This window comes from Pleurodeles waltl, chromosome 11, assembly GCF_031143425.1.
Source record: "Pleurodeles waltl isolate 20211129_DDA chromosome 11, aPleWal1.hap1.20221129, whole genome shotgun sequence".
NCBI classification, from domain to species: domain Eukaryota; kingdom Metazoa; phylum Chordata; class Amphibia; order Caudata; family Salamandridae; genus Pleurodeles; species Pleurodeles waltl.
The window spans coordinates 529,202,929-529,230,450 of record NC_090450.1 but is presented as its reverse complement, the minus strand read 5'-3'; the positions used below and the strand labels follow the sequence as shown (position 1 = coordinate 529,230,450).

The 27,522-nt window shown below is 46.5% G+C and overlaps 1 protein-coding gene across 1 annotated transcript in view; it reads right to left on the bottom strand.

Moving 5' to 3' along the window:
* The window catches only part of XRN1 (5'-3' exoribonuclease 1), an 838,379-nt gene that overhangs the window by 707,364 nt on the left and 103,493 nt on the right, over positions 1–27,522 (bottom strand). Inside the window, exon 17 of the mRNA XM_069213922.1 lies at positions 21,234–21,354. Coding sequence (XP_069070023.1) covers positions 21,234–21,354 — 121 coding nt within the window. The remainder of the gene's footprint in view (positions 1–21,233; positions 21,355–27,522) is intronic.

Below are 27,522 nucleotides of genomic sequence, written 5' to 3'. Positions count from 1 at the left end.
TCTGATCACCATTTCTCACACAACCTTGTCACTGGTGTATAAGAACCAAGGGCACAGGTTGTGTGAGTATGTAACAAACATATGAAGAAGACCGTGTCCCTAGCATACTGTCAGAAATTTTTAAAAAATTGTAGCTGAAGAATCAACAATTTGGGAGGTACTTACTGGCGGGAAAGGTGCCGAAAGTTAGGGATGGTGTCAGGGATGGCGTTTATATGCGGCCCCGCTCAGTCACTTTGGGGCAGTGTAAGGAAATGCCTTTCTTGGCATGGTTACCCCGACTTTTTGCCTTTTGTTGATGCCAGTTATGATTGAAAGTGTGCTGGGACCCTGCTAACCAGGCCTCAGCACCAGTGTTCCTTCCCTAAACTGTACCTTTGTTCCCACAATTGGCACACCATGGCACACAGATAAGTCCCTTGTAAATGGTACCCCCTGGTACCAAGGGCCCTGTTGCCAAGGAAGGTCTCGAAGGGCTGCAGCATGTGTTGAGCCACCCTAAGGGACCCCTCACTCAGCACATGCACACTGCCTCGCAGCTTGTGTGTGCTGGTGGGGAGAAAATGACCAAGTCGACATGGCACTCCCCTCAGGGTGCCATGCCCACCTCTCACTGCCTGTGGCAAAGGTAAGTCACCCCTCTAGCAGGCCTTACAGCCCTAAGGCAGGGTGCACTATACCTCAGGTGAGGGCATAGGTGCATGAGCACTATGCCCCTACAGTGTCTAAGCAAAACCTTAGACATTGTAAGTGGAGGGTAGCCATAAGAGTATATGGTCTGGGAGTCTGTAAATTACAAACTTCACAGTTCCATAATGGCTACACTGAAATCTGGGAAGTTTGGTATCAAACTTCTCAGCACAATAAATTCATACTGATGCTAGTGTGGGATTTATTGTAAAATATACCCAGGGGCATCTTAGAGATGCCCCATGAATACCAGTCCGACTCCTAGTGCTAGGCTGACCAGTTTATGCCAGCCTGCCACAACCAGATGAGTTTCTGGCCACATGGGGTGAGTGCCTTCGTCACTCTGTGGCCAGGAACAAAGCCTGTACTGGGTGGAGGTGCCTCTCACCTCCCCCTGCAGGAACTAACACCTGGCGGTGAGCCTCAAACGCCCATGCCTTTTGTTACAGCACCCAAGGGTATCCCAGCTAGAGGAGATGCCCACCCCTCCGGCCACTGCCCCCACTTTTGGCGGCAAGGCTGGAGGAGATAATGAGAAAAAAAGGAGGAGCCACCCACCAGTCAGGACAGCCCCTAAGATGCCCTGAGCTGAGGTGACCCCTGCCTTTAGAAATCCTCCATAGTGAGATTGGATGATTCCCCCAATAAGAATAGGGATGGACCCCCTCCCCTCAGGGAGGAGGCACAAAGAGGGTTTAGCCACCCTCCAGGACAGTAGCCATTGGCTACTGCCCCCCAGACCTAAACACACCCCTAAATTTAGTATTTAGTGCCGACCCTGAACCCAGGAAGAAAATGTGTTACTTACCTGTAACTGTAGTTCTCCAGTATTGGAATCTTTCATAGATTCACATGCTTGAATCATTCTCCGTCATCGAGATGGGAGCCCCAGGTACAAATTACACAAGTAGTGTTGAATGAAAATGTCACTTACCCAGTGTACATCTGTTCGTGGCATCAGTCGCTGAAGATTCACATGCTGTGCATAGCCCGCCATCTGGTGTTGGGTCGGAGTGTTACAAGTTGTTTTTCTTCGAAGAAGTCTTTCGAGTCACGGGACCGAGTGACTCCTCCTTTTGTCTCCATTGCGCATGGGCGTCGACTCCATCTTCGATTGTTTTCCCCGCAGAGGGTGAGGTAGGAGTTGTGTTGTAGTAATAGTGCCCATGCAATGGAGTGACTAAGTATGTACCTATTTAAGGTTTAAATAATATATTTACAAATGTACAAAGCTTAAGCTAACTTACGAACTGCTACAGGCTCCCGGGGAGGCGGGTGGGCACATGTGAATCTTCAGCGACTGATGCCACGAACAGATGTACACTGGGTAAGTGACATTTTCAGTTCGATGGCATCTGTCGCTGTAGATACACATGTTGTGCATAGACTAGTAAGCAGTTATCTCCCCAAAAGCGGTGGCTCAGCCTGTAGGAGTGGAAGTAGTTTGAAATAAGGTTCTTAACACGGCTTGACCTACTGTGGCTTGTTGTGCGGATAGCACGTCTACACAGTAGTGCTTGGTGAACGTGTGAGGCGTAGACCATGTGGCTGCCTTGCATATTTCGTGCATTGGAATATTTCCTATAAAGGCCATGGTGACACCTTTCTTTCTGGTTGAGTCTGCCCTTGGTGTAATGGGCAGCTGTCATTTTGCTTTAAGGTAGCAGATTTGGATGCACTTAACTATCCATCTGGCTATACCTTGTTTTGATATTGGGTTTCCTGCATGAGGTTTTTGGAATGCAATAAATAGCTGTTTAGTTTTTCTGATGTTCTTTGTTCTGTCAATGTAGTACATTAATGCTCTTTTGACATCTAATGTATGTAGTGCCCTCTCAGCTACGGAATCTGGCTGTGGGAAGAATACTGGTAGTTCTACCGTTTGATTTAGGTGGAATGGTGAAATAACCTTTGGTAAAAATTTAGGATTAGTCCTTAGGACTACCTTATTTTTGTGTAGTTGGATAAAAGGTTCTTGTATTGTAAACGCCTGAATTTCACTTACTCTTCTTAGAGATGTGATGGCGATGAGAAATGCAACTTTCCAGGTTAGGAATTGTATTTCGCAAGAATGCATAGGTTCAAAGGGTGGACCCATGAGTCTTGTTAAGACGATGTTGAGGTTCCATGAAGGAACGGGTGGTGTCCTTGGTGGTATTATTCTTTTGAGGCCTTCCATAAACGCTTTAATGACAGGTATCCTAAATAGTGAAGTTGAATGGGTAATCTGCAGGTATGCAGATATTGCTGCGAGGTGTATTTTAATGGAAGAGAAGGCCAGGTTCGATTTTTGTAAGTGTAGTAAGTAGCCCACTACATCCTTTGGAGATGCGTGTAATGGTTGAATTTGATTCTGATGGCAGTAGCAAACAAACCTTTTCCATTTGCTTGCATAGCAGTGTCTAGTGGATGGTCTTCTAGCTTGCTTTATGACTTCCATACATTCTTGTGTGAGGTTTAAGTGTCCGAATTCTAGGATTTCAGGAGCCAGATTGCTAGATTCAGCGATGCTGGGTTTGGATGCCTGATCTGTTGTTTGTGTTGTGTTAACAGATCTGGCCTGTTGGGCAACTTGACGTGGGGTACTACTGATAGGTCTAGCAGTGTTGTGTACCAAGGTTGCCTTGCCCATGTTGGTGCTATCAGTATGAGTTTGAGTTTGTTTTGACTCAATTTGTTTACTAGATATGGAAGGAGAGGGAGAGGGGGAAAAGCGTACGCAAATATCCCTGACCAGTTCATCCATAGGGCATTGCCTTGAGACTGCCTGTGTGGGTATCTGGATGCAAAGTTTTGGCATTTTGCGTTCTCCTTTGTTGCAAATAAGTCTATTTGAGGTGTTCCCCAAAGTTTGAAGTAAGTGTTTAGAATTTGGGGGTGAATTTCCCATTCGTGGACCTGTTGGTGATCTCGAGAGAGATTGTCTGCAAGTTGATTCTGGATCCCTGGAATAAACTGTGCTATTAGGCGAACGTGGTTGTGAATTGCCCAGCGCCATATCTTTTGTGCTAGAAGGCTCAGCTGCATTGAGTGTGTCCCCCCCTGTTTGTTTAGATAATACATTGTTGTCATGTTGTCTGTTTTGACAAGAATGTACTTGTGAGTTATGATTGGTTGGAATACTTTTAGTGCTTGAAAAACTGCTAGCAGTTCCAGGTGATTTATGTGCAGTTTTGTTTGATGTACGTCCCATTGTCCTTGTATGCTGTGTTGATCGAGGTGTGCTCCCCACCCCGTCATGGAAGTATCTGTCGTTATTACGTATTGTGGCACTGGGTCTTGGAAAGGCCGCCCTTTGTTTAAATTTATACTGTTCCACCATAGAAGCGAGAGGTATGTTTGGCGGTCTATCAACACCAGATCTAGACGGTGACCCTGTGCTTGTGACCATTGTGATGCTAGGCACTGTTGTAAGGGCCTCATGTGCAGTCTTGCGTTCGGGACAATGGCTATGCATGAGGACATCATGCCTAGGAGTTGTAATATCATTTTTGCTTGTATTCTCTGTGTTGGGTACATGCGTTGTATGATCTTGTTGAAATTTTGAATTCTCTGTGGACTTGGAGTGGCTAATCCTTTTGTTGTGTCTATTATGGCTCCTAGGTATTGTTGTACTTTGCACGGCAGAATGTGTGATTTTGCATAGTTGATGGTGAAACCGAGTTTGTAGAGGTTTTGTATGACCTGATTTGTGTGGTGTGAGCACCTTGTCAGTGAGTTGGTCTTGATTAGCCAGTCGTCTAGATACAGGAATACGTGTATTTGCTGCCTTCTGATGTGTGCAGCCACTACTGCTAGACATTTTGTAAAGACTCTTGGCGCGGTTGTTAAACCAAACGGCAATACTTTGAATTGGTAATGTATTCCTTTGAATACAAACCTGAGGTATTTGCTGTGCGACTGATGTATTGGTATGTGGAAATACGCGTCTTTGAGATCTAAGGTTGTCATGTAGTCCTGTTGCTTTAGCAATGGTAACACTTCTTGTAGCGTGACCATGTGAAAGTGTTCTGATTTGATGTAGGTGTTTAGTGTTCTGAGGTCTAGGATTGGTCTCAGTGTTTTGTCCCTTTTTGGTATTAGGAAGTACAGTGAATAAACTCCTGTGTTTATTTGTGTTTCTGGTACTAGTTCTATTGCGTTCTTTTGCAATAATGCTTGAACTTCTGTTTCCAGAAGGTCTGAATGTTGTTTTGATAAATTCTGTGCTTTTGGTGGTATGTTTGGAGGGATTTGTAGAAATTCTATGCAATAACCATGTTGGATAATTGCTAAGACCCAAGTGTCTGTAGTTATTTCCTCCCATGCTTGGTAATACTGACCTATTCTTCCCCCCACTGGTGTTGTGTGGAGGGGATGAGTGACATGTGAGTCACTGCTTGGTTGTAGGGGTTTTGGGGCTTTGAAATTTTCCCCTATTCCTAGGGAATTGTCCTCTGTATTGGCCCCGAAAGCCTCCCCTCTGTTACTGTCCCTGGTAGCTGGACGGTGTTGTCTGTGAGGTGCTGGCTTGTGTGGCCTGACCCCGAAACCCCCCTCTAAAGGTTGTCTTGCAGAAGGTGCTGTAAGTGCCTCTGCTCTGCGGGGAGTAGAGTGTGCCCATGGCTTTAGCAGTGTCAGTGTCCTTTTTCAGTTTCTCAATTGCCGTGTCCACCTCTGGTCCGAACAGTTGTTTTTCATTGAATGGCATATTGAGCACTGCCTGCTGTATCTCTGGTTTAAAAGCAGACGTTCGTAGCCATGCGTGCCTTCTTATAGTCACAGATGTGTTAATTGTTCTCGCAGCTGTGTCCGCTGCGTCCATAGAGGAGCGTATCTGATTATTAGATATGTTCTGTCCTTCCTCAACCACCTGCTTCGCCCTCTTTTGCAGTTCCTTGGGTAGATGCTCAATGAGGTGTTGCATCTCGTCCCAATGGGCTCTGTCATAGCGCGCAAGTAGTGCTTGGGAGTTAGCGATGCGCCACTGGTTTGCAGCCTGTACTGCGACTCTCTTTCCGGCTGCATCGAACTTGCGGCTCTCTTTATCTGGGGGTGGTGCATCCCCAGATGTGTGGGAGTTGGCTCTCTTGCGAGCTGCTCCTACTACGACGGAATCTGGTGGCAGCTGTGTGGTGATGAAAACAGGGTCTGTGGGAGGTGCTTTATATTTCTTTTCCACCCTTGGTGTTATTGCCCTACTCTTGACCGGCTCCTTGAAGATTTCCTTTGCGTGCCGAAGCATTCCTGGGAGCATAGGCAAGCTTTGGTAGGAGCTGTGGGTGGAGGAGAGGGTGTTGAATAAGAAGTCATCCTCGACTGGTTCTGAGTGGAGGTTTACGTTGTGGAACTCTGCCGCTCTAGCCACCACTTGTGAATAAGCTGTGCTGTCTTCTGGTGGTGAGGGCTTTGTGGGATACGCCTCTGGACTGTTGTCCGACACTGGGGCGTCGTATAAGTCCCAAGCGTCTTGGTCCTGGTCACCTTGGCTCACGGTGGTGTGAGCCGGGGAATGTGATGGAGTTTGTGCTGGTGAAACGTTAGTTACAGGTGGAGGAGAGGGTGGCGGAGTTACCTTTTTCACCATTTTTGTTTGTGGTGCTTGGTCTGTTTGAAACTCCAGTCTCCTTTTTCTCCTAATAGGGGGAAGGGTGCTTATTTTCCCTGTTCCTTCCTGTATGAAAATACGTTTCTGCGTATGGTCCACTTCGGTGGATTGCAACTCTTCCTCAAATCTATGCTTTCGCATCTGAGAGGACAGTGATTGCTCCTCTGAATAGGAACCGGTAACTGGGTCGGTTACGGTTCGTTTTGGCACCGAAACCCTGTCTTTACTCTTTTTCGGCTCCGAGGTGACTTTTTTCTTTTTTGGAGTCGAAACCTCTCGGCGTCGATCTTCCTCGGTGCCACTGTCTCGGCGTCGAGCCGTTTCGGCACCGCTATCTCGGCGTCGATCTTTTTCAGCAGCACTGTCTCGGTCCCGAGAAGGCTGCGTGCCGGTGTCTCGACCGGAGTCGGACGATCTCAGCACTGTTTCGGCCTTTTTCGGTGCCGACGGTCGGTCACCGAATTTATGGGTCGAGCCATGGCCTGGTGGCAGTGGCGTCCCCTGGGCCTTGTCACTTTTCTTGTATGTTGTCTTCGACGTCTTACTCACAGTTCTTTGATCGTCGAATTCCTCGGAGTCCGATTCGTGGATCGAGAAGGCTTCTTCCTCCTCTTGTTCCTCGAACTCTCGGTGTGCTGTCGGCATGGACGCCATCTGAAGTCTTCTGGCTCGACGGTCACGGAGTGTCTTTCTGGACCGGAACGCACGACAGGCCTCGCAAGTCTCTTCACTGTGCTCAGGCGACAGGCACAGGTTACAGACCAAATGTTGGTCTGAATACGGGTATTTGTTGTGGCATTTGGGACAGAAACAAAACGGGGTCCGTTCCATCTGCGTTGTCTGACACGCGGTCGGGCCGACCAGGCCCCGACGGGGGATCGAAAGCTACCCCGAAGGGCACCGGAGCTCTTCAAACTTCGATGCGGTGTCGATTCTATCTAAGCCGATCCCGAACGCAACAATACCGACGTAATCTTCCGATAGTTAGCTAACTTTCCGTTCCGAAACTCGGAGCGACAGGAACACGTCCGAACCCGATGGCGGAAAGAAAACAATCGAAGATGGAGTCGACGCCCATGCGCAATGGAGACAAAAGGAGGAGTCACTCGGTCCTGTGACTCGAAAGACTTCTTCGAAGAAAAACAACTTGTAACACTCCGACCCAACACCAGATGGCGGGCTATGCACAACATGTGTATCTACAGCAACAGATGCCATCGAACATATATTAACAAAAGGGCCCTAGGCCTCTTCAGTTTAACATTGTATCAGAGTCATTTTTAGGAAAAGGACCAAACTTGAGCATCCACCAATCCGACGACACCACCCTCTAGAATCCTCCTGAGAGAAGCTCCAGCACCTCAGATTTTCCAAGCACAAGTGTGTTAAAGAGAGGAAAAAGAGAGAGAGAGAGAGAGAGAGAGAGAGAGAGAGGAAGGTGAAAGTGAGCTTCTTCGGGGAGGTGGGTGGGTCGCATGTGAATCTATGAAAGATTCCAATACTGGAGAATGAAAATGTCACTTACCCAGTGTACATCTGTTCGTGGCATCAGTCGCTGAAGATTCACATGTTGTGCATAGCCCGCCATCTGGTGTTGGGTCGGAGTGTTACAAGTTGTTTTTCTTCGAAGAAGTCTTTCGAGTCACGGGACCGAGGGACTCCTCCTCTTTGTCTCCATTGCGCATGGGCGTCGACTCCATCTTCGATTGTTTTCCCCGCAGAGGGTGAGGTAGGAGTTGTTTGTTAGTAATAGTGCCCATGCAATGGAGTGAATAAGTATGTACCTATCTAAGATTTAATATATTTACAAATGTACAAAGTTGAAGCTAACTTCCAAACGGCTACAGGCTCCCGGGGAGGTGGGTGGGCACATGTGAATCTTCAGCGACTGATGCCACGAACAGATGTACACTGGGTAAGTGACATTTTCAGTTCAATGGCATCTGTCGCAGTAGATACACATATTGTGCATAGACTAGTAAGCAGTTATCTCACAAAAAGCGGTGGCTCAGCCTGTAGGAGTGGAAGTAGTCTGAAATAAGGTTCTTAGTACGGCTTGACCTACTGTGGCTTGTTGTGCTGATAGCACGTCTACACAGTAGTGCTTGGTAAATGTGTGAGGCGTAGACCATGTGGCTGCCTTACATATTTCGTGCATTGGAATATTCCCTAGGAAGGCCATGGTAGCGCCTTTCTTTCTGGTTGAGTGTGCCCTTGGTGTAATGGGCAGTTGTCTTTTTGCTTTAAGGTAGCAGATTTGGATGCACTTAACTATCCATCTGGCTATACCCGGTTTCGATATTGGGTTTCCTGCGTGAGGTTTTTGAAATGCAATAAACAGTTGTTAAGTTTTTCTGATGTTTTTAGTTCTGTCGATGTAGTACATTAGGGCTCTTTTGACGTCTAATGTATGTAGTGCCCTTTCAGCTATGGAATCTGGCTGTGGGAAGAACACTGGTAGCTCTACCGTTTGATTTAGGTGGAACGGTGAAATAACCTTTGGCAAAAATTTAGGATTGGTCCTTAGGACTACTTTATTTTTGTGTAGTTGGATAAAAGGTTCTTGTATTGTAAACGCCTGAATTTCACTTACTCTTCTTAGAGATGTGATGGCGATGAGAAATGCAACTTTCCATGTTAGGAATTGTATTTCGCAAGAGTGCATAGGTTCAAAGGGTGGACCCATGAGTCTTGTTAAGACGATGTTGAGGTTCCATGAAGGAACGGGTGGTGTCCTTGGTGGTATAATTCTTTTGAGGCCTTCCATAAACGCTTTAATGACAGGTATCCTAAATAGTGAAGTTGAATGGGTAATCTGCAGGTATGCAGATATTGCTGCTAGGTGTATCTTAATGGAAAAGAAGGCCAGGTTCGATTTTTGTAAGTGTAGTAAGTAACCCACTACATCTTTTGGAGATGCGTGTAATGGTTGAATTTGATTATGATGGCAGTAGCAAACAAATCTTTTCCATTTGCTTGCATAGCAGTGTCTAGTGGATGGTCTTCTGGCTTGCTTTATGACTTCCATACATTCTTGTGTGAGGTTTAAGTGTCCGAATTCTAGGATTTCAGGAGCCAGATTGCTAGATTCAGCGATGCTGGGTTTGGATGCCTGATCTGTTGTTTGTGTTGCGTTAACAGATCTGGCCTGTTGGGCAACTTGACGTGGGGTACTACTGATAGGTCTAGCAGTGTTGTGTACCATGGTTGCCTTGCCCACGTTGGTGCTATCAGTATGAGTTTGAGTTTGTTTTGACTCAATTTGTTTACTAGATATGGAAGGAGAGGGAGAGGGGGAAAAGCGTACGCAAATATCCCTGACCAGTTCATCCATAGGGCATTGCCTTGAGACTGCCTGTGTGGGTATCTGGATGCGAAGTTTTGGCATTTTGCTTTCTCCTTTGTTGCAAATAAGTCTATTTGAGGTGTTCCCCAACGTTTGAAGTAAGTGTTTAGAATTTGGGGGTGAATTTCCCACTCGTGGACCTGTTGGTGATCTCGAGAGAGATTGTCTGCAAGTTGATTCTGGATCCCTGGAATAAACTGTGCTATTAGGCGAATGTGGTTGTGAATTGCCCATTGCCATATTTTTTGTGCCAGCAGGCACAGCTGTGTCGAGTGTGTCCCCCCCTGTTTGTTTAGATAATACATTGTTGTCATGTTGTCTGTTTTGACAAGAATGTATTTGTGAGTCATGATTGGTTGAAATGCTTTTAATGCTTGGAAAACTGCTAGTAGTTCGAGGTGATTTATATGCAGCTTTCTTTGATGTACGTCCCATTGTCCTTGTATGCTGTGGTGATTGAGGTGTGCTCCCCACCCTGTCATGGAAGCATCTGTTGTTATCACGTATTGTGGCACTGGGTCTTGGAAAGGCCGCCCTTTGTTTAAATTTATGTTGTTCCACCATAGAAGCGAGAGGTATGTTAGGCGGTCTATCAACACCAGATCTAGAAGCTGACCCTGTGCTTGAGACCATTGTGATGCTAGGCACTGTTGTAAGGGCCGCATGTGCAACCTTGCGTGTGGGACAATGGCTATGCATGAGGACATCATGCCTAGTAGTTGTAATATCATTTTCGCCTGTATTTTTTGTGTTGGATACATTCGTTGTATAATCATTTGGAAATTTTGAATCCTTTGTGGACTTGGAGTGGCTATTCCCTTTGTTGTATCTATTGTGGCTCCTAGGTATTGTTGTACCTTGCACGGCAGAATGTGTGATTTTGCATAGTTGATGGTGAAACCGAGTTTGTAGAGGGTTTGTATGACCTGATCTGTGTGGTGTGAGCACCTTGTCAGTGAGTCGGTCTTGATTAGCCAGTCGTCTAGATACGGGAATACGTTTATTTGCTACCTTCTGATGTGTGCAGCCACTACTGCTAGGCACTTTGTGAAGACTCTTGGTGCAGTTGTTAAACCGAAGGGCAATACTTTGAATTGGTAATGGATTCCTTTGAATACGAACCTTAGGTATTTCCTGTGCGACGGATGTATTGGTATGTGGAAATACGCGTCTTTGAGATCTAAGGTTGTCATGTAGTCCTGTTGCTTTAGCAATGGTAACACTTCTTGTAGCGTGACCAAGTGAAAGTGTTCTGATTTGATGTAGGTGTTTAGTGTTCTGAGGTCTAGGATTGGTCTCAGTGTTTTGTCCTTTTTTGGTATTAGGAAGTACAGTGAATAAACTCCTGTGTTTATTTGTGTCTTTGGTACTAGTTCTATTGCGTTCTTTTGCAATAATGCTTGAACTTCTGTTTCCAGAAGGTCTGAATGTTGTTTTGATAAATTCTGTGCTTTTGGTGGTATGTTTGGAGGGATTTGTAGAAATTCTATGCAATAACCATGTTGGATAATTGCTAAGACCCAAGTGTCTGTAGTTATTTCCTCCCATGCTTGGTAATACTGACCTATTCTTCCCCCCACTGGTGTTGTGTGGAGGGGATGAGTGACATGTGAGTCACTGTTTGGTTGTAGGGGTTTTGGGGCTTTGAAATTTTTCCCTATTCCTAGGGAATTGTCCTCTGTATTGGCCCCGAAAGCCTCCCCTTTGGTACTGTCCCTGGTAGCTGGACGGTGTTGCCTGTGAGGTGCTGGCTTGTGAGGCCTGACCCCGAAACCCCCCTCTAAAGGTTGTTTTGCGGAAGGTGCTGTAAGTGCCTCTGCTCTGCGGGGAGTAGAGTGCGCCCATGGCTTTAGCAGTGTCAGTGTCCTTTTTGAGTTTCTCAATTGCCGTGTCCACTTCTGGTCCGAACAGTTGTTTCTCATTGAATGGCATATTGAGTACTGCCTGCTGTATCTCTGGTTTAAAACCAGACGTTCGTAGCCATGCGTGCCTTCTTATAGTCACAGATGTGTTAATTGTTCTTGCAGCTGTGTCCGCTGCATCCATAGAGGAGCGTATCTGATTATTAGATATGTTCTGTCCTTCCTCAACCACTTGTTTCGCCCTTTTTTGTAGCTCTTTGGGTAGATGCTCAATGAGGTGTTGCATCTCGTCCCAATGGGCTCTGTCATAGCGCGCAAGTAGTGCTTGAGAGTTAGCGATGCGCCACTGGTTTGCAGCTTGTACTGCGACTCTCTTTCCGGCTGCATCGAACTTGCGGCTCTCTTTATCTGGGGGTGGTGCATCCCCAGATGTGTGGGAGTTGGCTCTCTTGCGAGCTGCTCCTACTATGACGGAATCTGGTGGCAGCTGTGAGGTGATGAAAACAGGGTCTGTGGGAGGTGCCTTATATTTCTTATCCACTCTTGGTGTTATTGCTCTACTCTTGACCGGCTCCTTGAAGATTTCTTTTGCGTGCCGAAGCATTCCTGGGAGCATAGGCAGGCTTTGGTAGGAGCTATGGGTGGAGGAGAGGGTGATGAATAAGAAGTCATCCTCGACTGGTTCCGAGTGTAGAGACACGTTGTGGAACTCTGCTGCTCTAGCCACCACTTGTGAGTATGCTGCGCTATCTTCCGGTGGTGAGGGCTTTGTAGGATACGCCTCTGGACTGTTGTCCGACACTGGGGCGTCGTATAAGTCCCAAGCGTCTTGGTCCTGGTCACCTTGGCTCATGGTGGTGTGAGCCGGGGAATGTGATGGAGTTTGTGCCGGTGAAACGTTAGTTACAGGTGGAGGAGAGGGTGGCGGAGTTACCTTTTTCACCATTTTTGTTTGTGGTGCTTGGTCTGACTGAAACTCCAGTCTCCTTTTTCTCCTAATAGGGGGAAGGGTGCTTATTTTCCCTGTTCCTTCCTGTATAAAAATAAGTTTCTGAGTGTGGTCCACTTCGGTGGATTGCAACTCTTCCTCAAATCTATGCTTTCGCATCTGAGAGGACAGTGATTGCTCCTCTGAATAGGAACCGGTAGTTGGGTCGGTTGCGGGTCGTTTTGGCACCGAAACCCTGTCTGTACTCTTTTTCGGCTCCGAGGTGACCTTCTTCTTTTTCGGAGTCGAACCCTCTCGGCGTCGATCTTCCTCGGTGCCGCTGTCTCTGCGTCGAGCAGTTTCGGCTCCGCTATCTCGGCGTCAATGTTTTTCAGCAGCACTTTCTCGGTCCCGAGAAGGCTGCGTGCCGGTGTCTCGACCGGAGTCGGACGATCTCGGCACCATTTCGGTGCCGATGATCGGTCACCGAATTTATGGGTCGAGCCATGGCCTGGTGGCAGTGGCGTCCCCTGGGCCTTGTCACTTTTCTTGTGTGCTGGCTTCGACGTCTTACTCACAGTTTTTTGGTCGTCGAATTCCTCGGAGTCCGATTCATGGATCGAGAAGGTTCCTTCTTCCTCTTGTTCCTCGAACTCTCGGTGAGCTGTCGGCGTGGACGCCATCTGCAGTCTTCTGGCTCGACGGTCACGGAGTGTTTTTCGGGACCGGAACGCACGACAGGCCTCGCAAGTCTCTTCACTGTGCTCAGGCGACAGGCACAGGTTACAGACCAAATGTTGGTCTGCATACGGGTATTTGTTGTGGCATTTAGGACAGAAACGGAACGGGGTCCGTTCCATCAGCGTTGTTTCACACGCGGTCGGGCCGACCAGGCCCCGACGGGGGATCGAAAACTACCCCGAAGGGTACCGGAGCTCTTCACTCTTCGATTCGGTGTTGATTCTAACTAAGCCGATCCCGAACGCAACAATACCGACGTAATTTTCCGATATTTAGCTAACTTTCCGTTCCGAAACCCGGAGCGAAAGGAACACGTCCGAACCCGATGGCGGAAAGAAAACAATCGAAGATGGAGTCGACGCCCATGCGCAATGGAGACAAAGAGGAGGAGTCCTTCGGTCCCGTGACTCGAAAGACTTCTTCGAAGAAAAACAACTTGTAACACTCCGACCCAACACCAGATGGCGGGCTATGCACAACATGTGTATCTACAGCGACAGATGCCATCAAACCTACAGTTACAGGTAAGTAACTAATTTTCTTACTCCAGTATTGGAGCTTTCATAGATTCACATGCTTGAATCAGAGTAGTGAGCAGTACTTATGCACATTGTACCATTGTAACCATGTATGTCACAAAACACATGCATATATAAAACATATGTGTGTGTGTGTGTATATATATGAGTACTTCAAACTAAATACTGTATGTCAATCCCATCTTTACTTCTCTTTACTTTTCTCTATTTCCCTTTTTTGTTTTTTTTTAAAAAATGAAAAGCCTTGAATCTGTAGCCGAACATAAGAGACAAACAATGTGCATACCTGATCTAGGATGGAGGGATGAAAGAGATGGCTCAACTTCACCTGAAGAGGTTCCTGAGGACTGCTTGGCCCAGTGCTACCTCTCCTTGAGATAGTGATTCCAAGCAGTAACGTCTTGTAAATGTATGGCAGCTCTTCCATGTTGCTGCTCTGCAAATGTCTTGCAGGGAAACCCCCGCAAACCGCGCTGCTGGGGAAGAAACTGCCCGCGTAGAATGAGCGCATACTGATGAATGCAGAGGTTTACCCGCTGCTTGATGGCAGAATCGAATGGCTGAGGCGATCCATCTGGATATACTCTGCTTGGAGAGTGGTTGGCCTCGTCTGGGTGCACTGTAAGCTACGAACAATTGATTAGAGCAGCGAAAGGACTTAGTTCTGTCCAAGTAAAATTGAAGTAAAATTGAGCACATCTCTTAACTTCTAAGGAGTGTAATGCTCTTTCCGCAGAAGTAGAAGGATGTGGAAAAACTAAGGGCTCGTTGATGTGGTAGTCCGAAGGGACCTTCGGGATGAAATGCGGGTTTGTGCGCAGCAGTAGTCTGTATTGTTTAATCTGTAAGAACGGCTCTTGTATGGAGAGGGCCTGTAGCTCACTGACACGTCTGGCTGATGTGAGAGCCACCAGTAAAGCAACCTTCCAAGAAAGGAATTTCAGAGAGGCTAGATGAATCGGTTCAAACGGATACTTCATCAACTGTGCTAAAACAATATTCAGGTTCCACGAGGGAGGAGGAGGTCTGAATGGAGGAAAGACCCTGAAAAGTCCTTTTAAAAAACGTTTGATTAAACGAGAGGAATACAGCGAGGGTGAAGAGTCTGAGCGCCTGTATGATGCTATTGCCACCAGATGTACCTTTATGGAGGAATGTGCCAGGCCTGCTTGCGCTAAATGCAATAAATGCGGCAATATTTGTTCCGGCGGTGAGTATAGTGGATCAATTGGCCGCTGATGACACCAGAAACAAAATCTTTTCCATTTGCAAGAGTAAGCCTTATTAGTGCTATCCACTCTAGCTCTGGACAAAATGTCCCTAAATTCCTGTGTTATATTCAGATGTGCAAACTCCCTTTGCCCAGGAGCCATGCTGACAATTGCATTGACCGAGGATCCGGGTGCGATACTTGTCCTTTGTTAATCGTTAGTAATTGTGGAGACGGTTTCAGTGGAATGTGAGGCTTCATTAAAGAAGCTTCGCAAACCAGTGTTGGCGAGGCCAGTAAGGAGCTATCAGGATGCACGGCTCTGCTTTCATCTTCGTGAGGACTCTTGGGATCAATGGAATTGGAAGAAAGGCGTAAGCAAAGATGTCTGACCAAACTATGGAAAACGCATTCCCCCAAGATCCTTTTTGTTGATGCCAGCTTGCGAAGTACTGGCATGTGGCGTTCCACTTGTTGGCAAACAGGTCTATTGTTGGCGTTCCCCACTGGGAAAAGATGTAGTCCACTGTGGACTGGTCCAGCTCCCACTCGTGGCAGCTCGATCTTTGCCTGCTGAGCGAGTCCGCTAATTTGTTTTCTATCCCCGGCAAATGCACAGCTGCGTGTGTGATGCCTTGCTGCGAGGCCCAATTCCAAATTCTTTGGGCTTCCTTGGAGAGGGTGAGAGATCTCGTGCCTCCTTGTTTGTTGAGGTAATGCATCGTAGTGGTGTTGTCTGTTCTTATTACTACGTCTGATCCTGCTATTTTCAGGAGAAAAGCCTGCAAAGCGAGACAAACTGCTCTGAGCTCTAGCAGATTGATGTGCATCACTCAACTCTAGTGGCCACTTGCCACTTGCCACTTGCTTGAAGATCCTGCAACACGGCCCCCCCAGCCCTCCAGAGATACGTCCGTAGTGATGGTCCACGGAGCTCGACGATGTAAAAAGGAAAGGCCGATGGACAGATGATGCTTTTGAGACCATCATGTTAGGACTTTGGCTATTGCTGGGGTTATGTTTATTCGATCTTCGAAGCTTCCCGAAACCTGGCGCCATTGACGGTTGAGTTGCTCCTGTAGCGGTCGCATTTTTGGTCTGCAGAGAGGAACCAGAGGTATGCATGATGACATCATGCCCAACAGGGATTTGAACAGGCAAACAGAAACGCAGCTTCTTCCCTGTATTGACTTTGCTAGTGTCAGTAACTTTTGTTGCCTCTCTACTGTGGGGCATGCCATGGTGGATTGCGTGTCCAGGTTTTCCCCTAAAAAGGTGATACTGCGTGCTAGCAGAGGTTTGGACTTCTCCCAGTTGATGATGAGGCCTAAACTGCTTAGCAAGGAAACGCACCTTCTTGTTGATCTGTGTGCTCCTGCGTAGGTGCTTGCTTTTATCAGCCAATCGTCGAGGTATGGAAATATTTGGTGTTTCTTCCTCCTGAGGAAGGCTGCGATTGGCGCTAGGCATTTGGTGAATATCCTGGGAGCTGATTTTAGGCCAAAACAGAGGACGCGAAATTGAAAATGGCTTCCAGCGTCCATGAATCTCATGTATTGTCTATGGGTAGGGTGGATGGGAATGTGGAAATATGCGTCTTTTAGGTCTAGTGTAGACAGGAAATCTCCCTGGTTCAGACGCAGGAGGACATCCTGAAGGCTTATCATGCGGAACGACTGCTTTTTTAAGTAGATGTTTAGTTCCCTTAGGTCGAGTATCGGCCTCCAATCTTTCCACTTCTTGCGAATGAGAAAGAAACTGGAATAAAACCCTTTTCCTCGCTGTGACCGAGGTTCCTTCTCTATAGCTCCTTTGAGGAGCATCTTGTTGATCTCCCTCTTGAGTTGTTCTGGGTACCTTGAAGGAGTCCTGCGAGGAGGATTGGGGGAAGGCAGTTGGATAAACACCATGAATGTGGCCCTGTTTCACTAATTGGAGGACCCACTTGTCTGATGTGATGATTTGCCATTGCTTGAGGAACAGGGATATCCTTCCGCCTAGAACCAGAGGAGGAGAGTTGGGTGTAGCCGGCACTTTGGTTGTATCAGGCTCTACGAGCCAAGTCTTTAGCAGGGCGAGTTGAGCGTCCCCTATTGCCAGATCTACCATAAGCTGCTTGCGGTGGCTGACTTTGTGGGTAATATTGACAGAACTGGTGAGATGAGGAAGGATAGGTTGAATATCTATACTGCTAATATCCTCCTCTATATGAAGGCTGTCCACGTCCTCTAGCTCGAAAGGAAGGCTTTCAAAACTGGAGAGTCCCTAATGATCTTGCCGTATCAGTGTCAGATTTGATAGATTGTAACGCCTCGTCAATATGTTTACCAAATAATGCCTGGCCATCGAAAGGTAGGTCTAAAATCTTATTCTGTAACTCAGGCCAGAATGATGTAGACTTTAGACAACCTTGTCTTCTAAGTACAGCTGCACCTGCGAGCTGTCGAAATGCCGTCGTGGCTACGTCCACTGCACAGTCTTTGAGTTCCGCTGACGTGCGCTGACCTTCTTGCAACGTCGTCTTTGCCTCTGAGATTCCGTCCTCCGGCAACTGGTCAATATGTGGGGCGATGTCTGCCCATAGCTGTCTGTCGAACCTGGCTAACACCGCTAGTGAGTTAGCAGCTCTCATCAGTAGGCAAGCCATCGTGGAGAACCTCTTCCCAATGTTGTCTATCCGTCTACCTTCTTTGTCTAGAGGTGCAGAAATCGGAGCAGACGGATTCTTGGACTTCCTCTGTGCCGCCTGAGCCACAACTGAGTCCGGATGAGGATGACCAATTAGACATGGTGGGGCATCGTCTGGTGCCTTGTATTTTTGGTCCAAACGAGGCAGCACTGCTGTGACAGTAGCAGGATTGTGCATCACTTTTAGGCCTTCTTCCCATAAGTAGCTGACCAGCAGAATAGAGCGAACAGATTTTTGAAACGGCTCTTTAAAATTATAAAGAAAACAATCTGTCTGTTTAGACGGCATTGGCAAAGCGAAACGCTTAGCTGCTCTTTCCAGAAGATTATGAAATCCTCCGATGTCATCTGGAGGGGACTCCACCTTTGATTGGGAAGGAGAAGGAGGAGCAGGAATAATGTATTCATCCCACTCGGAATGAGTGTCCAGGAGCTCCCCTTCTTCATGATCACCTTCCAACATGTCAGTGTCCTGAGGTAAAGTCATGTCTGGCGTAGCCACGTTTGTTAGAGGTAAAGAGGACGGTCTCTGACGTGGAGTAGTAACCCCGGAGACAGGCGATGGAGGAGGTTGCTCCCCTTGAGGAGGAAAACGCCTGCTGTAATCAGCCAGCATTGCTCGGAGGTCAGATGGTAAAGAAGTTGGAATGTACGTCCCTTCTTGATATTGTTGGTCTCCTCCATAGAATTGAGAGTCATAGGTTTCATCAAATACGTTGTCCTGATATTTGACGTTTAATTGATATGGGCTGTCCAAAATGGTCCCTCGTCGTCCGAGTCTTCATCTCCCTCTAACAAGTGCACTGGTATGAGAGAGGTCCCCTTACTAGGTGAGGTGTGCTTTGGGCTAAGTCTTTCATGTGTTTTATTATGTTTTTCCCTCGTCGCCAGCGCAGACATAGTCTTCGTCGACGGTGGAGTCATCGATGACGAACGCATGGAGATTTTGATCGATGACAGCCTTACCGAAGAGTCTACCGTCAACGAGGCCGTCGACGATGGTAAAGCCAATACCGTCATAACCTCCGTCGACGATGATGAGGTGTAGACGTTCGTCGAGGGTGAGGTCGTCGATGCCGCTCCCGTCTACGGTGCGGCACTCGTCGTCGACGATGTCGTCGTCAGAACGGGCGTCGACAGTGGAATGGTGGAAGGTGTCGTTGGCGGTGAAAAAGCACTCACCGGTACCTGTTTTGTAGAAGTAGATGAAGGCCTTTTGAAAGGCACAGATGGAGGTACAGAGGATGACTTTTTATGTCTATCAGAAATGCTGGCATGACCTCTCTCCCCTTTCCTGAAAGATGTTTGAGGTGAAGTAGAGGGGCTGTGGCCCTTGTAAGACCGTGGGCAGTCTTTTTGTGGGCTTTTCTCGATTGTTGGGAGGGAGATCTTGTGTCTGATCTCACCCTTTTTGATGACTTTAGATATTGAAGAGTCATCACTATCAGAGTCAGAGACTGGATTCTCTCTGTGTTTAAGTTTTTGCAGCCAAATCAATAATCTGCCTTCTCTATCCTTAAGAGTCTTAGAGTAAAAGGTACGACAAACCTTGTGGTCTGGATAGAGGCAGTCCTGACAATCCTGATGAGGGTCTTCAGAATGTAGTCTCTTCTTACCACAAGTTTTGCAATTTCTGAATAAACCCTTCTTCTCTTTTCAGACATGTTGAAGGTGTTATTCCAATCAGTTCAAAGACGTTTTTCGCAGAGAAAAATATGTTCAAGCTAATCCAAAAGGTGTGAAAAAAGAGCAGAGCTCTGAGGAGACTCCCTAGCACGACGTGCAGTAGAAAATCTGAGGTGCTGGAGCTTCTCTCAGGAGGATTCTAGAGGGTGGAGTCGTCTGATTGGTGGATGCTCAACTTTGGTCCTTTTCCTAAAAATGACTCTGATAGACTGTTAAATTGAAGAGGCCTAGGGCCCTTTTGTTAATATATTTCAACACTACTTGTGTAATTTGTACCAGGGCTCCCATCTCGATGACGGTGAATGATTCAAGCATGTGAATCTATGAAAGTTCCAATACTAGAGTAAATCAGATTCCTGCAACCTACACAAAGAAGGACTGCTGGCCTGAAAGCCCCGCAGAGACGACGGAGACGAAAACTGACTTGGCCCCAGCCCTACCGGCCTGTCTCCAGACTCAAAGAACCTGCATAGCGAAGCATCCGACAGGGACCAGCAACCTCTGAACCTCTGAGGACTCAGAGGACTGCCCTGAACCCAAAGGACCAAGAAACTCCAGAGAACAGCGGCACTGTTCAACACCTGCAACAACTTTGCAACTTTTAAGTAACTTTCAAAGAACTCTCTCTTCCTGCCGGAACCGTGAGACTTCTCACTCTGCACCAGACGCCCCCGGCTCGAGCTCCAGAGAACAAACACCGCAGAGAGGACTCCTAGGCGACTACGACGACGTGAGTACCCCGAGTCGACCCCCACAGCGACGCCTGCAGAGATGATCCAAAGTCTCCCCCTGACCACGACTGCCTGGTAACAAGGAACCAGACGCCTGGACCAAGCACTGCACTCGCAGCCCCAGGACGGAGAGGAACCACCTTCCAGTGCAGGAGGGACCAGCAGGCGCCCCTCTTCCTAGCCCAGTCAGTGGCTGGTCCGAGAAGCCCCCTTGTGCCCTGCCTGCATCGCCTAAGTGACCTCCGAGTCCCTCCATTGCTTCCTATAGCAAACCTGACGCCTACTTTGCACACTGCACCCAGCCGCCCCTGTGCCGCTGAGGGTGTGTTTTGTGTGCCTGTTTGTGCCCCCCCCCCCCCTCAAGTGCTCTACAAAACTCCCCTGGTCTGCTTCCCGATGACACAGGTACTTACCTGCCAGCAGACTGGAACCCCTGTGCTCCATAGGCATGTGTTTTGGGCCCCCTTGACCTCTGCACCGGACCGTCCCTGTGTAGCTGGTGCTGTGGCTTTGGGGTTGCCTTGAACCCCCAACGGTGGGCTACCTATGCCCAGGAGACTGACTGTTTAAGTGCTTTACTTACCTGAGAAACCTTACCAAACTTACCTCCCCCAGGAACTGTTGATTTTTGCAATGTGTCCAATTTTAAAATAGCTTATTGACATTTTAACCTAAACTGTGTGTACTGTTTTAAATCAAAGTTCTATACTAACCTGTGTGAAGTGTCTTTCTTGCATTGTATGTACTTACCTCAAATCTTGAATCTTGTGGTCCTAAAATAAAGAAAATATATTTTTCTATATAAAAACTATTGGCCTGGGGTTAAGTCTTTGAGTGTGTGTTCCTCATTTATTGCCTGTGTTTGTACAACAAATGCTTAACACTACCCTCTGATAAGCCTACTGCTCGACCACACTACCACAAAATAGAGCATTGGAATTATCTAATTTTGCCACTATCAACCTCTAAGGGGAACCCTTGGACTCTGTGCACACTAGCTCTCACTTTGAGATAGTATATACTGAGCCAACTTCCTAAAGGCAGTATGAGATATCTGTTGAGCCACACAACAATCTTTGAAGACACACAAGAGTGATGGCTGGGAGAACGTTCAGATCCAGTATGGTTCTGCAGACATTATAAAGGTGTTCAAAACTGCAGTTAGAAAAATCCATCAAAATTCTACATATTAATGGCAAAGCATTACATTTTAAGCATCACTTACCTTATGTTTGATGTGTTCTAAAGTAGGAAACCCACAAAAATATAACGCATTTTTGTCAACCTTTGTTATTTTATTGTGGTTCATATCCACATGCCAAGCATCAAGTGAAATGGTTTGAAACCTAAAAAAGAAACCAAAGCTAAGGAATGGCCGTTTAAGTGTTCACTTTTGTTTAAACAGAAATTACCACATAACATTACCCATACACTGTTGAGGGAAAATAAACCCCCAGATATAGTAGTATGGTTACAGTTGTTTTGGTGAAACTATTCCAAAAATATAGACCTTCAGTTCTCCTCTGATGGTCTAAATAAGGATTAAGTTACTTACCATGTAAGCATCTGTTTGTTGCACATAGTGCTGTAGATTTATATGCTCTGCATACTCCTGCTATCTGGCATTAGGCTCGGAATATTGCCACTTGTTTTTCTTCAAAGAAGTCTTGCAAGTCACAAGGTTTCGGTGGCTCCTTCTCTGATAAGGAACATGTATGGGCACAGATTCCATCTTTAGACTGTTTTCCACAAAGCGGGTGAGAACTACTATGGAGTAATGAATAGGACAGGGCAGTGGCCATGTGTGCAACTACAAACAAATGGACTACTGACTATGCCACAGGAGACTCAACCACAAGTAGTCCATATAGATTGGTATGTCCTTACCACCACCCCTATGCTCATTTTGACTTTGGAAAGCAAGCTTTTGTAAGGGGGAGAGTACGGAACGGTTTCTTACCTGTAACTCCAATTCTCTCTTAGGGCAATTTCCATGAAAAGTCATATGCACTGCTCATGTGCAGGGACCCTGGAGCACTTCTTCAAAATATCTTAAGTGGAAGTTTTTACCTTTCTTCAGGAAGGCCTGCAAAGTCACTTAAGAAGTGGACAGATAATGCAGCCTATGTACATAGGCTACGCTGGCTGGACTCTCAATTTTAAAATAAAGACAAAAGCCAGCACATTGTAATTGAGAATAATTTGTTAAAAGAATGGAGAGGAGGACAGAGTAGCCCCAATAGGCTGCCACTATATGGCTAAAAAAGAGACTGTACCTCTAAGGACTCAGACCACCAGTATCCCATCATGCACAGCCGGCGGCAGTTGCTTCAGTTCTTTTGAAGGCGAAGCTAGGCATGTAGAGTGTTTTTCGATACCTATGTCTATTCTATCGGGGAGGAGGGAGGGTTGCTCATAACGTGTCATGGAAATTCCCCTACAAGAGAACTGGAGTTACAGGTAAGAACCCGTTCCTTCTCTTGTAGGGCATTCCCATGTATAGTCATAAGCATTGAAAAGAATAGTAAGCCTATCCCTATGGGGAGCAGGGGAAGAGAGAGAGGATGAACTGGAAAATGTAATGCAAATAAATTTCTTAGGGAAACCTGCCCTACTTTAGCATCTGCTCTAGCATCAGAATCTAGTATTGTTTAGTGAGTGTGTGAACTGGACTAGCTCAGGAGTCATGTTGCCAAATTCAAACAGGAGTGATTAAGATGCACCACCTGGCCTCAGAATTTCGTCAATAGAGCTGGTCTGCATGGCAGTTTGAGATGTGGCTGGATGGACCGGTGAAGGAGGTCCGTGAACCACCAATGACATGGCCACTCCTGAGCTACGAGTATCATCTTGGTTCTCGACTGGAATAGTTTGATGAGGACTGCTGGAATTAGGGGAACTGGCAGAAAAGCGTAGAGAGATCTGCCGGACCAGTTGATCCAAACGGCATTCCTCAGAGTCTCTGGTTGGAAGTACCTCGCTGCAAATTTTTGGCTTTTGGGGTTTTCTGCAGTTGCGAATAAGTCGATATTTGGAGTTCCTCACCGTTGGAATAAATTTTAAATTACCTCACTGTTTAGAACCCATTTGTGATTTTCCAGAAAGAGTCTGCTGAGAGAATCAGCGTGGGTGTTTTGCACTCCTGGAAGGGAAGTGGCAGTTATTGACAAGTTTCTGGCCAGAAGCCATCTCCAGATTGTCTGGGCTTCGTGTGACAAGGGCCGGGACCTTGTTCCTCCCTGCTTGTTGAGGTAGTACATGGGTATTGTATTGTCCGTCTGTACAAGCAGAGAGTTGGAGCTGAACGATGGATGGAATGCCTTCAGCGCCAGATGAACTGCACGCAGTTCCAGGAGGTTGATTTGATATGTAGATTCTGTCTGGGACCACTCGCCCTGAATTTGTAGCTGGTCCATATGGCTCCCCATCCCAGTAAAGAGTTATCCGTGACAATGGTTTGAGGCGGAATCTCCTGATGAAATGGTGTTCCCTGTAGAATGATGGATGGAGAGCACCACCATTTCAGTGACCGCTTCGCATGTTGGGACAGTTAAATCCTGTCGTCCCAGTTGCCTCACAATTGGTCATCGAGGCGCTCTTGTAACTGTCTTATATGAAGATGGGCATCTGGTGTGAGGAATGTGCAGGACACCATGAAGCTGAGGAGAGAGGATACCTTTCTTAGAGTTGGATGAGATATTCTGATGAGATCTGGAAACTTCCGAAGAATTGATAAGCGTCTCTCCTTTGAAGGATACACGTTTGCTCTGAGGGTATCGGTGAATGCTCCCAGATAGTGAATTGTTTAAACTGGGACAGAGATTGATTTTGCATGGTTTATTTGAAATCCCAATCGATGTAGTAGATCACAAGTCCAATTGTAATGGAGTTGTGCTTCTTAGAATGTGGATGCTTTGATTAGCCAATTGTCTAGGTACCGAATACAAGACTAATATTTTGTGCTTTCGTAGGTGGGCCGCCACTACTGCCATGCATTTGAAAAAGGTTCTGGGTGCTGACTTTAGACCAAACTGAAGTACTTGGTACTACTAGTGATTGTGCCCCAATAATGAACCTCAAGAATTTTCGATGTTTACTGACCACTGGAATATAAAAATATGCGTCTTGAAGGTAGATAAAGCAAAGCAAGTCTCCTTTGTGTACTGGATGGTAGACCTGGTATAAAGCCAGCATCTGGAATTATTCTTGACAGATCCATTTGTTGGACAATTTGAGGTTGAGAATGGGCCAGAATTCCTTCTGGTCTTTCTTCTTGATTAGAAAATATCTGGAAGCATCCCAGCTCCTCCTGGATGCTCCTGTAATAAAACATTCACCTCTGCTTGTAATTGAGGAAGTTGGAAGGTTTCTGTGGAGTGGATGGTGGAGGAGCGGAAAATCTGACACAGTATCCATTGTGAACAATATTCAGAATCCATGCAACCTGTGTAATGTTTTGCCACTCTGCCAGGTAATGACGAATGCTTCCCCCTGCGGAGGGGGGAAGAGATGATTCAGGGTTTTGCTACTGATCAAGGTTGACTCGATCTTCCTTTAACCTGCTTTCTTCCATAAGGCAGGTAGGACCTCTGATACTGTTGAACTCAGCACCAGTCTGCTGGCAACCTTGAAATCAGCGAGGGGCTTGATCCCTCTGTGACGAGATGCGGTGTTGGAAAGGCTTGAAAGGTCTCCTTGAATGTTTAGATTTTTCTAAATCACAAGCTTTTAATGTCTCTAATTCTGCTTTCATTCTCACAATTTCATCAGATGTATGAGATCCAAAAAGGGTGGTACCAGAGAAGGTAAATTGAGAATACTCTGCTGAGATTCTGGTTTCAAAGAAGTAAGGCAAAGCCATGAATGGCTTTGAAGGGAAAGTCAGTGGCAGTATTCATCTGCTGCTGATAGAGAGAAGTCTGCTACTGCACTAATGATTTGATTTGAAACCATTAGGCCTTCATTTAGAATTTCTTTAAAGTCCGCTCTTCTCTCTGGGGCGATGTTCAATACATTTTTTGTAGAGACAACCATTGGGCCCTATCGAAACGGCCTAGGAAGGCTGTGGCGCTTGCTGCCTTCACTGACGTTGCTGCTGTGTTACAAACTTTTTTTTCCCGACGGAGTCCAGCTTACTTCTTTTTTTATCACGTGGTACTGTAGAAGGGAGAGCTGTGGCATAGTGTTTTTTCTGAAGCCTGGAAGGGGCAGCTTTGATGGATGATGGAGTCAAGAACAGGTCGATTGCAGGTTCCAATAGACCTGGAAATAGAGGTAATAGTGGACGTGAGGCCAACCTCTGTTGCAAAGTTTTAAAGATGATAGATGTTGTTGCTGTCGGCGCAGATAGAGGACTATTTAACTTGTTTGCGCCTCTAATTAGTACTTCCTGGAATGATGACATGTCATCTACTGGAGAGAATATGTGGTGCAAGAGAATCTGAGAGAGTTGGAGAATATCTCCTTGTACCAGATGAGGACGTCTCTGTGGTGAGTCTAGACTGAGATCTGGTACACCGGCGATGATGTGAGCAACTTGGAACTGTGCATGTGTGATGAGCCCTTTGACGATGTCTAGAGCGATGTCAAGAATTATGTCTTGATGGAGAATGGGATCTGGTTCTCACAGGAGAGGTTGCCAGTGGTGGTTCTGTTGTTGGTAATGGAGGCGGCGTTGGCTATGGAGGAGGTGTAGCATGTATTTGGGGCAGCAATGTCTTGTGCCTCTCTTGATGGAGAATAGATGCAAGAGAAGTCTGAGTCTGGAAAGCTATAGATTTGCCTCTGCTTTCTGCGCACTTGAGATGGAGTCTGAAATTGTGATGGACTTTGATCTTCCTCTCCCCCTCAAGGTCGACCCATTTCTCAACATATACGACACTGACGACTCGTCGTTGGAGTATGCCTTGCTGACATCGACCTTGATTTTGACTGCAACTGATCATGAGGAGTCGACTTCGATAAGGACCTTGATGGGGACCGGTGGGAGTGTCTCGACTTGAAAGGGGTCCTCGACATTGATGGTCTTCTGTGTGACGACGGTGTTGTTGTCACCATCGGTCTTCTTCGCTCCGACGTCGATATGCGCCCTCTCTTCGACACTCACCCACGCAGAGACAGTGAACAGGTCGCTGCTGCACCTCTTCTCGACATACACTGGGATCTATGGCGTTGTTCAGGCATTGTTTGATGACAGAGTCCTGATAGAGAACTGTGTAGCTCCTCGCCCTGAGGTCCCACCTGTAGACTGGGTCTTCCGTTTTCTCCTCTCCTCCATACCTTGAAGGCAAATCTTCTCCCCATCAAGTAGCGTGCACCTGGAAAAGGTTTTTACAAATGTTTCAGGTGTCAGGAAAGAGTTTCTGGAAGACATAGGATACACCCACAGTGAGGGTCAGTTTTGGCCTTTTTCCTCCCAGAGCCTGGACACTTATCAAAAAGAGATGGAACTGTTGATAATAAAAAAAATATAAATTTCTGTCAAGAAATGGGAGAAAAGGTGGGGAAGTCCAAAAATGCCAAGGGAAAAAGTTGTCACAGAAATTCAGATGAATTTTTCTCAGAACAAAACAAAACATTGGTTGAGCTCAATGCTCCAGCTGACAGGATCTGGAAAAAAAGAACTGAAGCAACTGCCACCAGCTGTGCATGATGGGGTACTAGTGGTATCTGAGATCTTAAAGGCGCAGTCTCTATTTTAGCCATATTTGCAGCCTATGAAGCTACTCTGCCCTCCCCTCCTTTATCCCTATCAAGAAAAAGGGGTTTGTGAAAGAGATTCATTCTGTTAACAAATTATTCTCAAATTACAAGGTGCTGTCTTTTGTCTTTATTTTAAAATGGAGAGTTCAGCCAGCATAGCCTATGTACATAGGCTGCATTTTCTGTCTGCTTCTTAAGGGATGATGCAGGCCTTCCCGAAGAAAGGCAAAACCTTCCACTTAAGATATTCTGAAGAAATGCTCCAGGGTCCCAAAACATGGGCAGGACTATTCAGTTTTTATGAATATACATGGAAATCCCCTGCGAGATAACCTTATTAATCACTACAGTCTAGACAAACAAGGTCCAGAACAGAACTTGGACAAATTGATCATCAGCTCTTTAGCAGACATACAACTGACACAGCTATGTGGTTGACTAGCAGCTGACATTTATGGAGAGATGTTGCTATAAAGGCACACTGGGGGACCACTGGAGGAAAACTAGCAATCTTTTAGGATTCAGAGGTGTACACAACCACACAAGAACAACTGATGCGTTGAAGCTGGTTTCCTAGGAGAAGGGGTTACAATAGTCAATGGCTTCTTGAATGACTACCACCATAAAGTCAAGAAAACAGGCCTCCAATCGATCTTTATAACAAAAGAAACAACAAATTGAAATGTTCCTTCTGGTTCCGAAAAAAAGTACATTAATGATGCAGAATCACAGGCACAATGCTTTATTTTCAGTCAGCTGTAATTGATCAATAGATTAAAAAAAAATCCTTGTCGACACTCCAAAATAATGGA